Source organism: Acanthochromis polyacanthus, chromosome 8, assembly GCF_021347895.1.
Source record: "Acanthochromis polyacanthus isolate Apoly-LR-REF ecotype Palm Island chromosome 8, KAUST_Apoly_ChrSc, whole genome shotgun sequence".
Lineage (NCBI taxonomy): Eukaryota > Metazoa > Chordata > Actinopteri > Pomacentridae > Acanthochromis > Acanthochromis polyacanthus.
Genome location: NC_067120.1, coordinates 7,145,479 through 7,162,137, shown reverse-complemented (window position 1 = coordinate 7,162,137; position 16,659 = coordinate 7,145,479). Strand labels below are relative to the sequence as shown.

The 16,659-nt window shown below is 40.6% G+C and overlaps 1 protein-coding gene across 1 annotated transcript; it reads right to left on the bottom strand.

Moving 5' to 3' along the window:
* Positions 1–11,652: 11,652 nt before the first annotated feature.
* On the bottom strand, positions 11,653–12,700 carry phlda2 (pleckstrin homology-like domain, family A, member 2). The gene is made up of 2 exons (XM_022193930.2): positions 12,114–12,700; positions 11,653–11,973 (listed from the first exon to the last, which is right to left on the bottom strand). Exon 1 carries the CDS (start codon positions 12,570–12,572, stop codon positions 12,156–12,158), a length of 417 nt encoding a protein of 138 aa, XP_022049622.1. The 5' UTR covers positions 12,573–12,700; the 3' UTR covers positions 11,653–11,973; positions 12,114–12,155.
* Positions 12,701–16,659: the final 3,959 nt, after the last annotated feature.

The window sequence follows — 16,659 nt, the reverse complement described above, 5'->3', positions numbered from 1 at the left end:
CTTCAGATTTCATCGTACCTTGCACACTTTCAAGACACCCTGTGCCAGATGCAGCAAAGCAGCCCCAAAACATTACTGAGCCTCCTCCATGTTTCACCGTAGGGACAGTGTTCTTTTCTTCGTATGCTTGGTTTTTGAGTCTATGAACATAGAGTTGATGTGCCTTACCAAAAAGCTCCAGTTTGGTCTCATCTGTCCAAAGGACATTCTCCCAGAAGCTTTGTGGCTTGTCAACATGCATTTTTGCAAAATTCCAGTCTCGCTTTTTTATGAGTTTTTTTCAGCAGTGGTGTCCTCCTTGGTCGTCTCCCATGAAGTCCACTTTGGCTCAAACAACGACGAATGGTGCGATCTGACACTGATGTACCTTGGCCTTGGAGTTCACCTTTAATTTCTTTGGAGGTTACTCTGGGTTCTTTGGATACAATTCGAACGATCCGTCTCTTCAATTTGTCATCAATTTTCCTCTTGCGGCCACGTCCAGGGAGGTTGGCTACTGTCCCGTGGGTCTTGAACTTCTGAATAATATGAGCCACTGTTGTCACAGGAACTTCAAGCTGTTTAGAGATGGTCTTATAGCCTTTACCTTTAAGATGTTTGTCTATAATTTTTTTTCGGATGTCCTGGGACAATTCTCTCCTTCGCTTTCTGTTGTCCATGTTCAGTGTGGTATACACCTTTTCACCAAACAGCAGGGTGACTACTTGTCTCCCTTTAAATAGGCAGACTGACTGATTATGAGTTTGGAAACACCTGTGATGTCAATTAAATGACACACCTGAGTTAATCATGTCACTCTGGTCAAATAGTTTTCAATCTTTTATAGAGGTACCATCATTTTTGTCCAGGCCTGTTTCATTAGTTTGTTTTTTTAAATAATTATGTTAATCAACAATTCAAAAGTGATGGCTGTTTTTGATTATTTAATTTTCAATAAATTTTTATTTATTGTTACTTTTGTGAGTTTCAAGTGATTTCAGTGAGAATTGTGGGTTTTTCCTTCTTTAACTGAGGGGTACCAACAATTTTGTCCATGTGTGTAAATGATGGCTCTCTTTCATTCCGGTGCTTCAGTTTTGAAGGTTCTGAACAAACTGAACTGAGCAATCATCAAGGTGATTACTTTTATGTTTCCTGTTAAATGGGTTAAAAAATATGCCTTTAAAAGTACTCATACAGACAGCCAGATCAACATTTTTACTCTATATTGAAGCTTTTTACAGTGCTACCATCTAGAATTTAGAAGCTGTCTAAAGCTTCATTGTGTCAGTGTTAACATTCTACACATTTCTTGGAAACCCTTCAGATTAAAATCAAATTTGTGCCTTGTTAACACGTCCCCTTCAGGTCCACTTTCTACTTGTTTTGGGGCTTTTGCAAAACTTTTTTTTTTTTTTTAACCTTTTTACAGTGTCCATGTGGTGTTCTAAATATCCTTGAAGACACATCATGAGAAGTTAATGCTGTGGTTCAGCATTTCCACATTGAATGACAAGGATGAGGCTTCCAGAAACAATTCTGGTTCAAACATTGCGGCTCAAATACTCCAGTCTTAGAACGTGCCGCTTGTCCACTAGTTTCAGTTTTTGGAAAAACTTGTAGGAGAGCTGGTGTGCTTGAGTTGCACCAAGTAGTAGCAGAGTGCATGGAAAAGACTTACTAGATCTGCACATTTTAGAGAAAACAATGGTGAAGAAGTGATTTCGTCTGAGCCATTTTTAGCTTAAAACAAAACCTTAATATGTAACTTTGATACACAGAGGTGAGTTTTTGGGGTTTAATCAGTGACCGGACAAACACAGGAAAACTGAGAATCAGTGTTTAACCCACAGAGTTTTATTGTGAATTATTCCCATTTTATGGCTGGCTTGACTGTTTTGATTACACACACACACACACACACACACACACACACACACACACACACACACACACACACACACACACACACATACACATCACTCAGTAAAAATGAAACAGACACACAAAGCTGGTGACTATCCAGTGAACACAGTGGAGCATTTAGCAGCTAAAGCGCCAGATGTTTCCCTCAGGATGCTGCAAAAATTGAGCTGAAAACAGAATGAAAATTGGACTTGCTATCTATCTGTTGGATGTGTATGAAACACTTAGCCATATAAAATGTTTAAAGTGATAATAAGTCAATGTTTTGTGGCGCAGAATGGTCATGTGCAGCTTTAACCTTAAGTTGTAAACGTCTACAATTACTACAAATCTACCAGTGCATCCATTTCTACCTTTGCCGTCACGAACACAATTGCAACCACCACTACTACTTTTATGAATATTAAAGAATAACTACAGGTTGTTGCAGATTCAGTGTTATATTAGCATCAGTTCCATCTGTTATCCTGTTTTATCGCTCATCATGACATGTTTTAGCAACATTGCTGCACTTTGAGTATCTAGTTTGCTGTGTACAACTGACAGAACCTGTGTTTTCAGCTGTGAGGAGAGAACCCAAGCCAATATAAATCACAGTCTTCCTTTAATAAGAAGAGAATGTAATGAGAGAGACACAAAAGCTGATGTTATTTATCATTCATAAATCAGCCCTCACAGGGAGATCATCACCCCAGCAGAGGTATGCAGACTCGGAAACACAAGCCTCCGCCCTAATCGGCAGCGATTAAACGCCCTCAGTGTCTTTGAACAATACACCTCTGTTGTGTCCGGCTATGATTGATGGAAATGTATGTTGCTAGGTCAATACCACACTGTAGAAGTGATCAGGGACCTGGAGCCGTGCAGAGAAGCAATACGGAGGATCTGGGACTGCAAGAATGCCTTGTGTCGGAACCTGTACTCCTGATGATGGGACTTTCCAGCTTCCACTGCCTACTCATCATACGTTTAAAAACACATTTGTTTCATTAAATCCACTCTTTTACAAAATCATATCATGTAAAATATGAAACTAAACTTTTAGATGATGGACATTCTTTGTGGAAACATGACTGACTCTTATAACGGTTTTGGTGCTAATTATACAAATATAATAAATAATAATAATAGAATGTTAAATTGTATTACAGGCTAGAAATAATACAGTTTATTGTAGAGAAAAGAGCAATTTCCTGCATTATGATTCATGTTGTTTTATAAAAAAAAAAAAAAAAGCCAGACTGACAAATGTATCACAGAAATTTCCACTGTATGAATTAACAAGGAAAAAAACACCACACAATACAATACACCATGTAATCTGCTCCTAAATTAGCTATAAAAACTGCCCTCTGAATGGTTTATCTTTTCTGATTGTGTGTCAGTCTGAAAGATGGATTGAAAATCGTTCTGTTTGTGAAAGGTGCAGCTTCCCTGATACGTTACATCCTTCTTGGTGTGTCTTGTTGGCTTTGGTGTGACACGGGGGATTTCCTGCATCCATTTTCCCCCTCCTAGCAAACTATTCTTCTGCTACTTGTAACATTCTCACCGCTGGAATTTATCCCTCCCTCCCTTTATGTGCTCATTTATCTTTCTTCCTCTTTCCTCTCGTGTAATATCTGCGGTGAACTAATTTCCTCTCACCCTGATAACGGCTGTGGACCCGGGGTCATCATTACAGGTTATTGCAGCCATTCGTTTCACCTTCGGATTTGTGGCAGGCAAAACTGATCATGTTGCTGCGTTATTGGCTGCACCAACAATCTGATGCAACTTACAGTAACTCATGTCAGCTTACGTGGAGTTATATGGCACCTGAAGAATTCGCATGACTATGACTTGCCTTCTGAATTTCCTTTCCCTCTGTTTTACTTTGTTTCAGTTCATATGTGCATTTAATTTGTGCTGCTTCCATTGTAGTAACTACAGTTGAGATGTGAGATGAAAATCATTTCTGGGGAAACAGAAAAACTCCCATCATTGTCTCCAGACACTGGAATATTTCTTATATTAGACCCAACTTGGAAATGTAATATTTTTGTAGTCTGGTTTTGGTCATCTCTTCACACGCCCACTCAGACAGGTGTTGGTAAGTAAAACCTCCCCTCAGGAGCCCAGTTAGACTGCGATCCGACTCGTACTGTAAGAGCAGCTCCAGACCTGAACCACAGCTGCTCTGCTCCACTGCTCAGAGTCCCATCATCCACCAGCATCTAGATTTTCCTGTTGTCAATATATTAAAGGATTAATGAATTTAAAGTAAACCACTTACCTGTCGTGGTACTGAAGTGGCCGCCTTTGAGGCTGAGTACCGAAAACTGCAGTTCCTCAAATGTCCACTTGAGGCTGTCTACAAAAGCGAGCCAGTCCCCATAGACGCCCATGTTAAAATGCTTAACTTTAGAGCAGAAATAAACATGTTTACAGCCTGGTACAAAAACTGGTTTGGTCTCTGTAGCTACATTCAGTGTTCAAGACAACTGTATAGGGTAAATTTTTATATAACTTAGCCGTTTAAATTGTATTAAGGCTTTAGCAGCTTGGTTGAACCTCTTACTTAATTTTTGGACAAGATTGGAATTATGTAGAGTCTGGTTCTGCTAAAACTGTAATGGCTAGAACCACCATACTGAGTTTTAAAACTGCTGTTAAGAAATCCTGCGAGTGATGTCACAGAGGGTTTCTTCATCTTTCTATACAGCCAAAGGTGGTATCCAACTGAAGACAGTATAGGTAATCAAATTTTATCTATTAAGCTCACAGTGCTGAACAATGGCATCTAGATTTAAAAAGCAACTTTTTTTTTCCTGTTGACTCTCAATAATCCTGAAGACATTTTGATATTTAGTTTATTTTTGTATTTATTTGGCAAAATGATCTGTGAATTATCTGAGGAGTAAAAGTATTTTTCTAATTTTTGTTTTTGTCAAAGCGAGGATTAGACTACAATCGAATTCTGTTCAGACATTCATGGATCTCAGAGACTGAATCTGACTGACTCTGGTGATTGCTGATGTTTCATCTTGTGCCACCAGCAGGTCAAAGCCTTCACTAATCCTATAAATAGTTCAACATCTACCTGACTGAGTCATTAAAGTCGGTCCAGACATTCTCACCTACTTGAATGTGACCTACTTCTCTAGAGCCCTGGTGTTTATGATTTGGTTATGAAATGTCACCACAACTATTGAGTGGATGCGACAGACACTCATGTCCCTCTTCAGAATGAACTGTAATCAGTTTGGGAATTCTCTCATTTTTGTCCAGCACCATTGTTCTTTTCATTTCACCATTATCTGCCAAACTAGTAGCATGTTAGCAGTTAATTCCATTCATCTATTATTTAGCTGTAGTGTCATTAATAATAATGAGTCTATCCAAGTTCATGACAGGAGAGATGTGTTGTGCAACTTGGACAGGTAACCAGACTATCATAACACAAAAGTGTCTAAATGCTAAAGCCTTAGTTATACTTCCTTGCAATGTCTGGAACCCAATGGCCACCACTTTGAGCACCTCTTGTAATTGTAGAGGCCAAAGGTAACTTGTATTAATCTTGTGATGTCTGAATAAATTTGGTATTGAAATATTTATGCAAGTTTTTCTTTTCCTGATGTGTGTAAACATTATTTTGGCTGACTCTGTATGAGCAGCAGGTTGTATCTATGTATTCGTACATGGACATCCACGTCTTCTAATCAAGCCACTACAGATCTCTATACAGATGTTTATATGTAGCCCAAAATTTGTGTCCATGTGGCAACTAAACTACAAGGGCAATGGCCGGCAGCAGTGGGTACACGTCGCATGCATTGATACGATCTACTGTGCACGAATGCAATGGAGTCTTCCAAGCAGACTCCCACATGAGGATGCAGAATCTCTGAATTGGCCTTAACAACCACTGCACATCAATGGGTGTCCACAGCTGACATGCATTTCTGGACCAGAGTGTAATCAAGGCTTATAGCTGGCCTAACACAATCATGCAACTGACAGTCGCTCACACCTTCAGCCAGTTTAGAATCACCAAATAACTTGGCATGCACATCTCTGAACTGTTGGAGGAAGCTGGAGCATCCGGAGAAAAACCCACGCAGGCAGAGGAAGAACATTAAAACTCCAAACAAAGAGTCCCCAGCTGACCAGCAGGTTGATGTAAGGCCACAGAGCTAACCACTGCACGACTGTCACCTATGTTAACAGAAGATTATTAGAAAAGTGAATTATTAATTGAAATGTAAAGAGATCCTGCTAGCTTCTAATACCAGCTTGTGTGGCCTTATATGTTATACATCAGTCAGTTCCATGACATAGCCAAGAACTAGCCAAAACCAGACTTGATTGTTCCCCTTTGAACCCTTTATTCATGAGTCCAAATCCATAGTTTCAAGTCGACACTTATCTGATACTGATCTTTGTGCTGCCTGCTTCCTCAGACCACAGAAAGCATGTGGAGCTCTCTGGTCCTCGGCCTTCCGCCCCCTCACTGCCTTGTAGACATTCCTGACAGCGTCTCCTCTCTCTGTCTGAAGCTTCCCTCCGGACAGCTGGGTCTGAGGCAACATGATCCCCGCTCAGCAGTGCAGCCCTGCCAACACTCCGTATGTATATATGCAGCATGTCTGTGCGGCGGTGTAAGTCCAATATGCATTCATGTCTTAGATATAAGTGGTGCTAAATTCATAAGATTCTCTTTGAAAAACAGGCGCACAAAGGGAGAAAGTATCTATTTCTGGGAAATGCTTCTCTGAACCTGACATGTGTTGCTTGTTGTCTTTTTTCTATATTTACAGAGTAGCGGATGTGGTTTGGATGTCCATTAGGACAAGTCATCGCTCTGTGATGATGTTTTGGTGTCGCTGAGTCTCATGACTCCCAATAAGAGGCTTTTTGAAATCACAGTGTATGCAATCCAGTGTTTCTCATGAATTTTCATGTTTTTATCTATGTTCAAAATTGCGTTCTAGCCTCTGATTTCATAGGAATTGGTTTGTAATTGTCACAGTCACACCCAGATAAAGCTGAAGATGCAGATCTGGGGAGTCTGGGGAGTTCTGTTGCCGTGACTCAGCAGACAGAAATGGATGTCCGATAAAAAACAAACACAGTTGTCATGGATGCCGACGATTAGGAGAATGACGCCTTTGTGGATAAGATGAGGGGAGGATTGGTCCATTTTATCCACAAGACCAGATCTGGGAATCAGATGACCTTTATTTGGGTGAAGGAATGGGCAACAACAATGAATCATGGAGAGCTGGACTTTGGTCAAGAATTTAAGAATTTCCCGATTTTAACTCTTCAAAAATTCAGTTTTTAATGGAATCCAGGTGACTTGGGGTTGTCTCAGTAATGACCTGAGGGTGTGGGTGTCTCTTTGTGTTTGCTGATGTATGTGCTCAGGTATGCGCTCACCTGACTCATGTATCACATAGAGAAATACCTTTAAAGGTTCTTTCCAGTAAAACAAGCCTGTGAATAGCACTTCTCTTAGATAATCCCATTCCTATGGTTTAAAAAAAAAAACAACTGAAGATGCGGTAGACCGCTGTCATCCTTTTCAGACGCTCATCACAAAACAATATCTGTTAATTCACTACAATCCAAAATGAGCAGACACTAATAGTATGGCTCAGATCTTTGAGGTTGTTAATAACCAAAAGCATCTTCTTGCCTAACATCCTCTGCTGTTTGGGTTTAGGAGCTTTTTATTTACATGAAGCAGCAGTGTTGTGTCGTGCTGGCGTCAGATTAGACTCTGACGGGAAGCGAGAGTGAGGAAATGACACAACAACTTAAAACGAAACAAAGGTAGAGGTCACTACATTGTGGATTCTGACGGGAAACCGAGCAGTATACCCTCATACTCATGCCGGCATGAGTCATGACGCACACCTGAACATGCCTGGGAGTGAAGTGGTGCTAACATGTCTCATCAGGCTCTTGATGAGCTCTAAGGCCACACGAGGTAAGATCTGATGTAAAAGTGAAGCAATTTTTACAGCCTGAATCACAACTTGTCTATATTTAGTATCTAAACCATCCGTCTACTGATCTACTGAACATTGACCCTCTTGTTTCCCAATCCAGAGAAAGATGATTAGATCTCTACTTCTTTCTTCCTTTTACTATGCAGTTAGTCACATGATAACAAGACTGACGAACTCCAATGAAAGATCTGAAACATAAAGTCGACGTTTGAACTTACTGAACATACTGTTTCCAAATGTATAAGATAAACTTTGAGGCTGAAATGCACTATTTGGAAGAACCAGTATGTAAAATGTTTATTTATATTTTCTATAAATCTAATCTCCCTAATTCTTAGGGCTGAAGTGCTAAATCTCTTCATTATGTTTTTGTTTATGGCCTATAAACAATCAAATGCAGTGACATTTAGTCTGAAAGTTATTATAATGAGCCTTTAAACTATGCAAGTGAAATAAATTTTGAGTGAAAATCTCAAACATATATGTAAAAAAAGCAAAATGCAACATCTGGGCCTGGAAAATTAAGTTGCTGCCAAAAACTGCAATTCCTCGAATGACCACATGAGGCTGCTCCAGTGTGAGTCAACCCCCATAGACCCCCAAGTTAAAATCCTCAACTTTACACCAAAAATTAACATGTTTACAGGCTAGTTCAAATCTGTTTTAGGTCTCTAAAGCTAATTTTCCTTTTCTAGACAACTGCATGTGTGGTAAATTTTGATGTAACTCCCATATTAAACACATTTAAGGGCGTGTCAGCTTTGAGTGACAGGTGGGTGTCATCACAGGACAGTACATTGCCTCACAATAAAACTCTTCACTAATTTTTGGATTAGCCGGAGTCAGGCAAGATGGTGATGACTAGAGGGAAAGCTGTGGACAATATTATTAAGGGTTCTTATATCTTTCTACACAGTCAGTGATCTTTAACTGTAGGTGAGTCAAAAAATAATAATTGTGGTACTTTTTGTATCATAGTTGACATTTTTACTGTTTTCAGGCCTAAAATCAACATGGCCGCCTATAGCCAAACACCACGTGGCATTTTTACAGAAAGATTCTTCTAAATATTATGTATACAATTGAATAAAATAGAAATTTCAAGTTATGTATAAAGATGTCATAGTAAACCTGATTACATGCGATAATTCCACACTTGACTCACACACTACTTTATAGTAAATAACTCAGAGAACATTTTTTGAATAACCTAATTAAATTATTGTTTAGTTAATTAGAAGGTGGTTGTTATTAAATTCAGACGGTTATTTAGTTGACATTTCAGTGATATCCAGTCATTTTTTTATTAATAAGTGTTTTTTTCATGATAAATAATTGTGGAATTTGTAAAGACATGATCATAATGAACACAGAACATTAGTTTTTTTTACTTTTAATGAAAGTATATGCAAGATAGATCCCATAGACTTCAAAAATCCCTCAGTTATACATTAACCCAGGCAATTCCCTGCATGTGGAATCAAGTTTGTGTTGATGTTTAGTTAACGTCATTAAAGCTTTTTCTCATTTGAGCTCATTTTCCTTTCATTTCTATTTTTCTACCTGTCAATGTCACTGGTTTCCTCACATTTCTGTGGTTCTGTAGCTTCATGTCGAGGCAAACTTCCCCTCTGAGAGCAGATTCAGTGCACAATATTCATGTCAAAAAGATTAAAGATTTACCGCCATAAAGGATGTGAGAGGAGTTTGTGTGGGAGTGATGTTAACTTTATCTGAGTGACGAAACACAGCGAGACATGTTTCTTCTAGCCACGGACCTTCACCTGACAACACCCTGGATCCTCTCGTCAGCACGACTTCAAGTGTTTACTACAAACGCCTCTGAATCATTTATTTTGTCCCACTCAGCTGCACATGCTTGTCTGACATCTTCTCCGTTTTTTGTATTTATGTTTTCCTTGAGAATAACAATGCATCGAGTGTTGCTCCTGACTGTGAAGCAGTGACGGCAGAGCTACAAGTATGGCCTGAGTGTGTGCCAGTGCTGCGTCACAGGATGTTTATACGCTCTGATCAGAGAAGACGACTCAGTGTGTGAGTCCCTCTGGTTGGCGGTGTGTCTCCAAACCAGCCAGGAAGTACACAAGACGTCTTTACATTCTGTGGCCAGATGCAGAGCAGATTATGACGCTTGCACTCAGCCTTTAAACCGCTGCTTAGAGTCATATGGAATGCGTCAGGAGTTGCTTCAAAACAGAATATTTGGGTGTCGTCTAAATTTACACTCTAACGGCAGGTCACTGGTAGCAAAACCCCTGTGTGGCCCTTAGCTCAGGGGCCAAAAGTGTGTGTGTGTGTGTGTGTGTGTGTGTGTGTGTGTGAGATTAACGCGGTGCCAATTTGTGAAACAGTATTTTTAGACAGGAGGCCCCATCCGCAGCTATAATACTCCACAGATCAACCGCTTTGATGCGCTCATTGTAGCGTGATCCTACTTCAAAGCCGCACATATGGACGGGATGCGACAGGGAGGGGTGTGACTCTATGATACACTTCATTATTCCACGCCAGCAGTTCAGCTTTCTGTCACCTCTGACTTCTGGGCATTTGTCCTCATAACACACTTCCACTCCACAAGATCCTCCAGAGGAGATATTTCTGTTCAGAGGGGTTCAGGGCAAGCAGTCCAACAGGAACGAGCTCCCTACTGAGTCTTTTTAAAACCCGTCTGTACAGACTGAGATTTAATTTCCAAGTGCAATGGTGTCTGTCGTGTTTTCTCTTTTTCTTGGCTTTTTCCATTTTCTTGCACCTTTCAAATAACTTGTGACTGATTTTGAACATTTCTGAAAAGTCCACCAAAGTTGATATCAATCAGCTGAATTTAAGAAGTTAAGTGTTCCCGTTTCCTCATAGACTATCTATCACTGCATAAACACAACCCACCCAGTTTTAAAAGTGTGTCAACTTAAAGAACTCTTTAAAAACATAACAAAAATAACACCTTCTTACAGTACATACAAAACATCTGACTTCTTAAATGTCCCTGTAGCACTCTGGCTTCAAATGTCGAAATAATTCATTGTCTAGTGTCAACTCTTCACTCACATTTTATGACCTTTCAACATTTCTGGAATATGTTTATAGCTTTTCCCACGCAGTTTACGATGGCAATTAGCTAGGTGTGTTTCTAGTGTCTCATCATATCCATTTCTTTTATGATAGCAGGGCAGTAAAGTGGACTTCCTGTGCATTATTCTGACTTTTAAAGAACAGAGGCATCTGATAAATTAGCAGATGAATATATGACCTCAACACTGTCAGAAAATCTGACTTTTATCGAATAAAACCAACTTCAGCTTGTGTGAAGGCCACGTTTACAAGAAAAGAGAAATGTAGCAGGTGAAATTGTCACTTTTTACATGTGATTACCTATGTCAACAGCAGCTATAACCCCACCACACCTCAGGAGGTGTGTTCAAAGACTCCAGCGGGTCTTTTAAGTGTCCCATACTGCTTATCTGATATGACTCAGGCCTCAAACCCTCCCAGAGACAATAAAGCGTCACATTCCACCTGACAGCAGAGAGGAAAAGGGACTTTCCTGTCCTCCACTCCCTTTTTACGGCAGCATGTCTGGCATTTACAGAGAAATGCAGCCGGTGAAGTGTCTCCCTGAGTGTCACTGACTCCCTGAGCTGGTAATGAGATACTATCACACCTTAACACCAAGCTGAGGGGGTGAAATGCCTCCAGTTGAGGAAACAATAAAAAGCAGAAGAGCATGAAGTTGTGTCAAAAGAAGCATTGATATTTATTCAAATAAATACACACTTAACACACATTGAATAGTAAATAATTTAAACAACACAAGCTGTTTGCCAGTCACACCACATCCTGGAAACAAATAAATTATGGTTTTAGGGAGTCATTCCTCCGAAGAGAGTGAAATAATGTCGACAGTTCAGCCCTTTGTGGAGCTTCTCAGTGTCTCTGTCTGTCGGTTTGGATCTCGATTTGTCTCCGAGAACTCAGTCCTTCATCCCTGGACCGGATAAGCTCGTCTTCCTTTTGGTCCGCGTGTTTTTATGTCTGCGTGGTCCACATGACACTGGAGGAGACAAACAGCACCTCATTAGTCTCAACTTCTACTCACTGATGCCACCGATTGTGTTTTTTTTTTTAGCCTATATTACTCATATTTGGATATTCACACATCATGTCAGCCACATTTCACGGTGTGTCTCTCACCATATTTGGAGTCTAGTTCACAGCCGGAGTCTCCCCGGCGGCTCAGGGCGCCCTCGCCATGCGCCTCTCCTGCTGTCCGGGCGACGCGCTCTCGTTGTCCTGCCGCGTCTTAAAGTCCTGGATGGCCTTCCTGTTCTGGTAATCAATCAGTGCCATGGTGATCACCGCGTTCCAGCAGTTCTCCTCTCCGGAGCACCGAAAATCGATCTCCTTATTGTCTGTGGTCACGATGGTGAAATAGACGAACTTGCCGGTGCGCTCCACGCAGTCCACCTTCTTGATGGACTGCAGCTTCAGCTCCTTGCCCTTGGAGCGTTTCTGCGTGTCGGCGTAAATGTTGAGGCTGTCCGTGGTCAGGACGCACGTTTTCCTCTTCCAGAACTGGAGCAGGCTGTCGCTCCTCTTCTCCAGCTCTCCCTCCTTGAGGACCTGGCTGATCTCCGCCGCTGACATTTTCATGTTTTATTTAACGTCGGGGAAGGTTGGCGAACCTCCTGCGTTCCGAGGAGCCCGGTGAAGGCGCTTCTGTGAAGGGGCTGTGGTAATCCAGAGTGTGTCTGTGAATGAACCGAGGTGCCAGAGGTCCTTTATAGTGCGCGCTGGGTTGAGCCCTTCCCTCTTGACGTCAGATGGTTTGAGAATGCATCAACAGTTGCCAGTGGAGTAATTCAAGGCTGTGTGTGGGCGGAAGCCATGGCGCAGGAGGGGAGAGGGGCAGAGGAAGTCCTAAGTGCACCTAATTACACTGGCAACATGTTAATTAGTAATCCACATCCTTCTGGGGTGATTAGTCCAAATATTTGCTCATTCTGCAGCAACTCATTCAGTCTAGTCTGGTGCGTAATTCTGACCCTTAATATCACCAAACATTTCCAAAGGATTTTTACATTCCATGTTAAACTTTAAAAGCCAGACTTTTCCCATGACATCCTGGTAATTCATTCCCTTCAGAACCCTCAGCTGTGCCAAGTAGGTGCTGCTGTGCCTCCCAGAGATCGTCAGACTAAACCAGTTTCATCTCAGTGCTGTTCGACATAAACTCTCTGCTATTCTTGTCTGTGGATGTCAAACTGTTGAAATGCACCCAAACAGCCCACAAGCAGAGTTTCCATTCAGAGAGCAGAAGGATTCGTTTGAGTGCACGTCAGCAGCTACAAAAAGAATTTGGGTAACAAGGTTTAAAAAGCACAGGTAGCTAGAACTCAGCAGCTCCACAACACAAAACCAGGAGCAGAGAGTAGGTTTAACAGAAAAACACGAGTTTACTGAATTAAACTTAGATGAAAGTCACCTTATGACTTATAATCAGATTTTCTTACTGTTTTATCAGCTTAAAGGGTTAGCTAATCATTTAAGACAATAAACTACTCCTGCTAAAGCTTACTGCAGGGTAAAACGTCATAAAATCATTTAGTCAAATCAACATATCTTCTCTAGTTTCCTTAATGTGGTTTACTAATTTCTAGTTGAGTGAACTTTAAATGTTTTATTTTCAGTCCACCTTTGAACTTCAAATCAGTTCTTTTAACTTGAGGAGTTCTGACTGAGTGATGAGTTTAATAAATGAACAGCTGAGAGTTCACATTAAATGAAGTTTGTAAGAAACAAAACTAGAATATAAGTCGAGTTTAAACCACCCAGAGACTCTTGTTTTATTCTTTGATGTCAGAAAACATACATGGTGGAAATCCGACATGTGTCCCTTGTTAAATTAGGTTATAGAGGATTCTTCGGATAATACTCAACACAGTTCTAACCATGATAATGGTTACTTTCAGTCTCGACATCTGTAAACTTCTAGTTCGTCTCCCTGAGCAGCCGAACAGGCTGTTTTTGACTCTGGTCAAAAATAGCTTCAGCCGCTGTGACTTCAAGTTTTCAGTGCTAAATGAAGAACAATCACTTTAAAGTTAGAAAAAAAGGAAAAAAGAAAGCATGTCTGTAACAATTATGTATGTGACCGGTTGATTAGACATAATATCTTAAACTCACTGAACTTGTTTTTTCAAGTTCTGTTTATTTCACAACTCATGAGCTAACTTTGACCTAATTAATCACAGGAAATCCATATTTTTACACCAGTAGGAGAACTTGGAATGATTCAGCTTGTTAGGGAGTGGATTTATGGAGATTTGGATCCTCACCTTTATCGTGGTTCCCCTTTTTTTCTTTATGAAAATAAACCCTTTTAACCACATAGAAAATACAAAAATAAGAGTCCTTTGGATGTTTAAAGGTGTCTGAAGGCTGCTACTCTTTGATAACAGCAGACCTACAATGGCCCATCTCTCCAGTCCATGAATGATACTCACATATGTCTCCAAAACCCTCCTAAAATAGGGCAGCAGATAAATTATTGCATGGACAAATGAGCTGCATACATAATGTGAGTGAGCTGCCGGGTCTGTGGCTGTGACTCCCACGCTAATGGTACAGTCCAACCGCAAGCTAAAACACAGAAATGGAAAGTTAGAATATGGAGGCATTTTTTTATTTCTAACTATATAGCAGCAACCCCAATGTGCACAGTTAAATATGTAAAGTTTTTATCCGTTAGTGAAGTAATGGGAAAATAAGTATAATGCAAAGATTCAAGCCTGTTTTTCACTTGATCAAATTTGATGATGTGAAGAGGCACAAATCGTTACAGAACTAAATCATTTCTAAGTCTGATAACTAATGGTTCTGAAATTATTTCAAAATAAGAGCTTTAACTGGGTCAATATATAATTAAGGGACTTTTGAAGTCCATGGGATATATCTTGCATACATTTTTATTAAAAGTTAAAAAAAAACGTTTTTGTGTTCATTATGATAATGTCTTTACAAATTCCATAATTATTTATTATGGAAACAATAATTTATTAATAAAAAATTACTGGATATCACTAAAATTTGGGTCATTTTACAATGTTTTGTAGTTATTTTGTGTGTCTCTCATCATTTTGTGTCTTTTTAAGATAATTGTCGGTCTCACTGAGTCATTTTGTGCTTTTCTGTGGTCATTTTGTGTATTTTGTGTGTTAATTCCAGATCACATGACCTGCTCCACATGATGTCATTTTCTCCTGAAGAGAAGACTGGAAGACTCCAAGGCTTTCTGAGTTATTTAATATAAAGTAGTGTGTGAGTCAAGTGTGGATTTATCGCATGCCGACAGGTTTACTAGAATTTCTTCCTAAAAAACTTTCAACTTCAATTTTATTCAGTTGTATATATAACATTTAGAAGAATCTTTCTGTAAAAATGCCATGTGGTGTTTGGTTATAGGCGGCCATGTTGATTTTAAGCCTGAAAACAACAAAAATGTCAACTATGATACAAAAAGTCCCGCAATTCTATATTGACCCAAGTAAAGATGAGTAAATTCCTTTTGTTTGTTAAAGAATGTAGCTGCGTTTATGATTTTACAGGCGTCTCATGATGTTGATTCATCCTGAAGCCCTTTGATCTGACTGCTTAGGTGTGTCTGCTCTGTTATCAGCCTGACTCCTGACACTCCCACACTGAGCTCCTTCACCTTTGACTGACCACAGTGTCGGTCTGTCAGTCGCTGCTCAAACCCGCAGGAACACACACCGGTTGTGTATCGCTGAGCTCCTGGAGTCTGTGAATCAGCAGGAGGAGGTGGTAAGAAGACAGATGTCATCGACTGTCTTAACCCTGCAGCAGTTCCTGTCCTGCCGGGGCTTCAGCCACACAAACACAACCCCAACCTCGGTGTCCGGACCAGATAAACACAATGTGGTGTGTGTCTGTGTGTGTGGACAGTTGTAAAGTTGCTTCAATCACCCACTTCAGGCTCTCCTGTCTGCATCTTAGTCTCCCCTCAAATGACGTTTCAGCAGCTCTGCAGTAATTACACACTCTATATGGATACAAAACCTCCTTGTGTGTCAATGATTTACAAGCCCACCTGAAGGCCTCACACATCAACACCGCCATGATTACAGATTGGATAGCGCCAAAGACACAGCCGCGATGAATCATGTTAAACCTCCAGTGTGCTAACTAACCCCTGCATGGTTATTGACACAGGAGCAGGAAGCGGTGGTCAATTTAATCCCCCGACCTCAAAGAAAACAAAACCACATGTGTGTACAGAGTCAAACAGCCCGCCGCCTTCTGTTGAGTGAAAAGGTTCACTAGCCGCCTCTTCACCTCCTTCCTCCTGCCCCCTCAGTGTTTGAGGGGCTTTTCTTTTCCCTTGTCTGGCAGTAAGTGTCTCAAGTGCACATGTGTGCATATATGGGTATTTGTTTGAGGGAGTATTGCGGCGGAGCCTCGCAGACGTGCCCAGGCAGTGACTCAACCTGTGGCAGGGCGCCTTGCATTGGAGGAGTTTGCTTGCCAAAGGAGGGCCCGTGGTTGGTGTGATGGAGTGTGTGCAAAAGATGAATGTGTTGTCAACCTGTGCGTGTGTGTGTGTGTTTGTAAGGATCATTATTTATTTTGCTTCTTTCAAATTTGGAGAATAATGGTTTACAGTCAGCAGTTTTATTGTTCTGTTCATGCTTTTATATGCAATTCTGAGAAAAGGTCAGAG

Bases quoted from the DNA above. Each gene is read 5' to 3' on its own strand.
- phlda2 (XM_022193930.2), bottom strand. From the start codon at position 12,572: ATGAAAATGTCAGCGGCGGAGATCAGCCAGGTCCTCAAGGAGGGAGAG.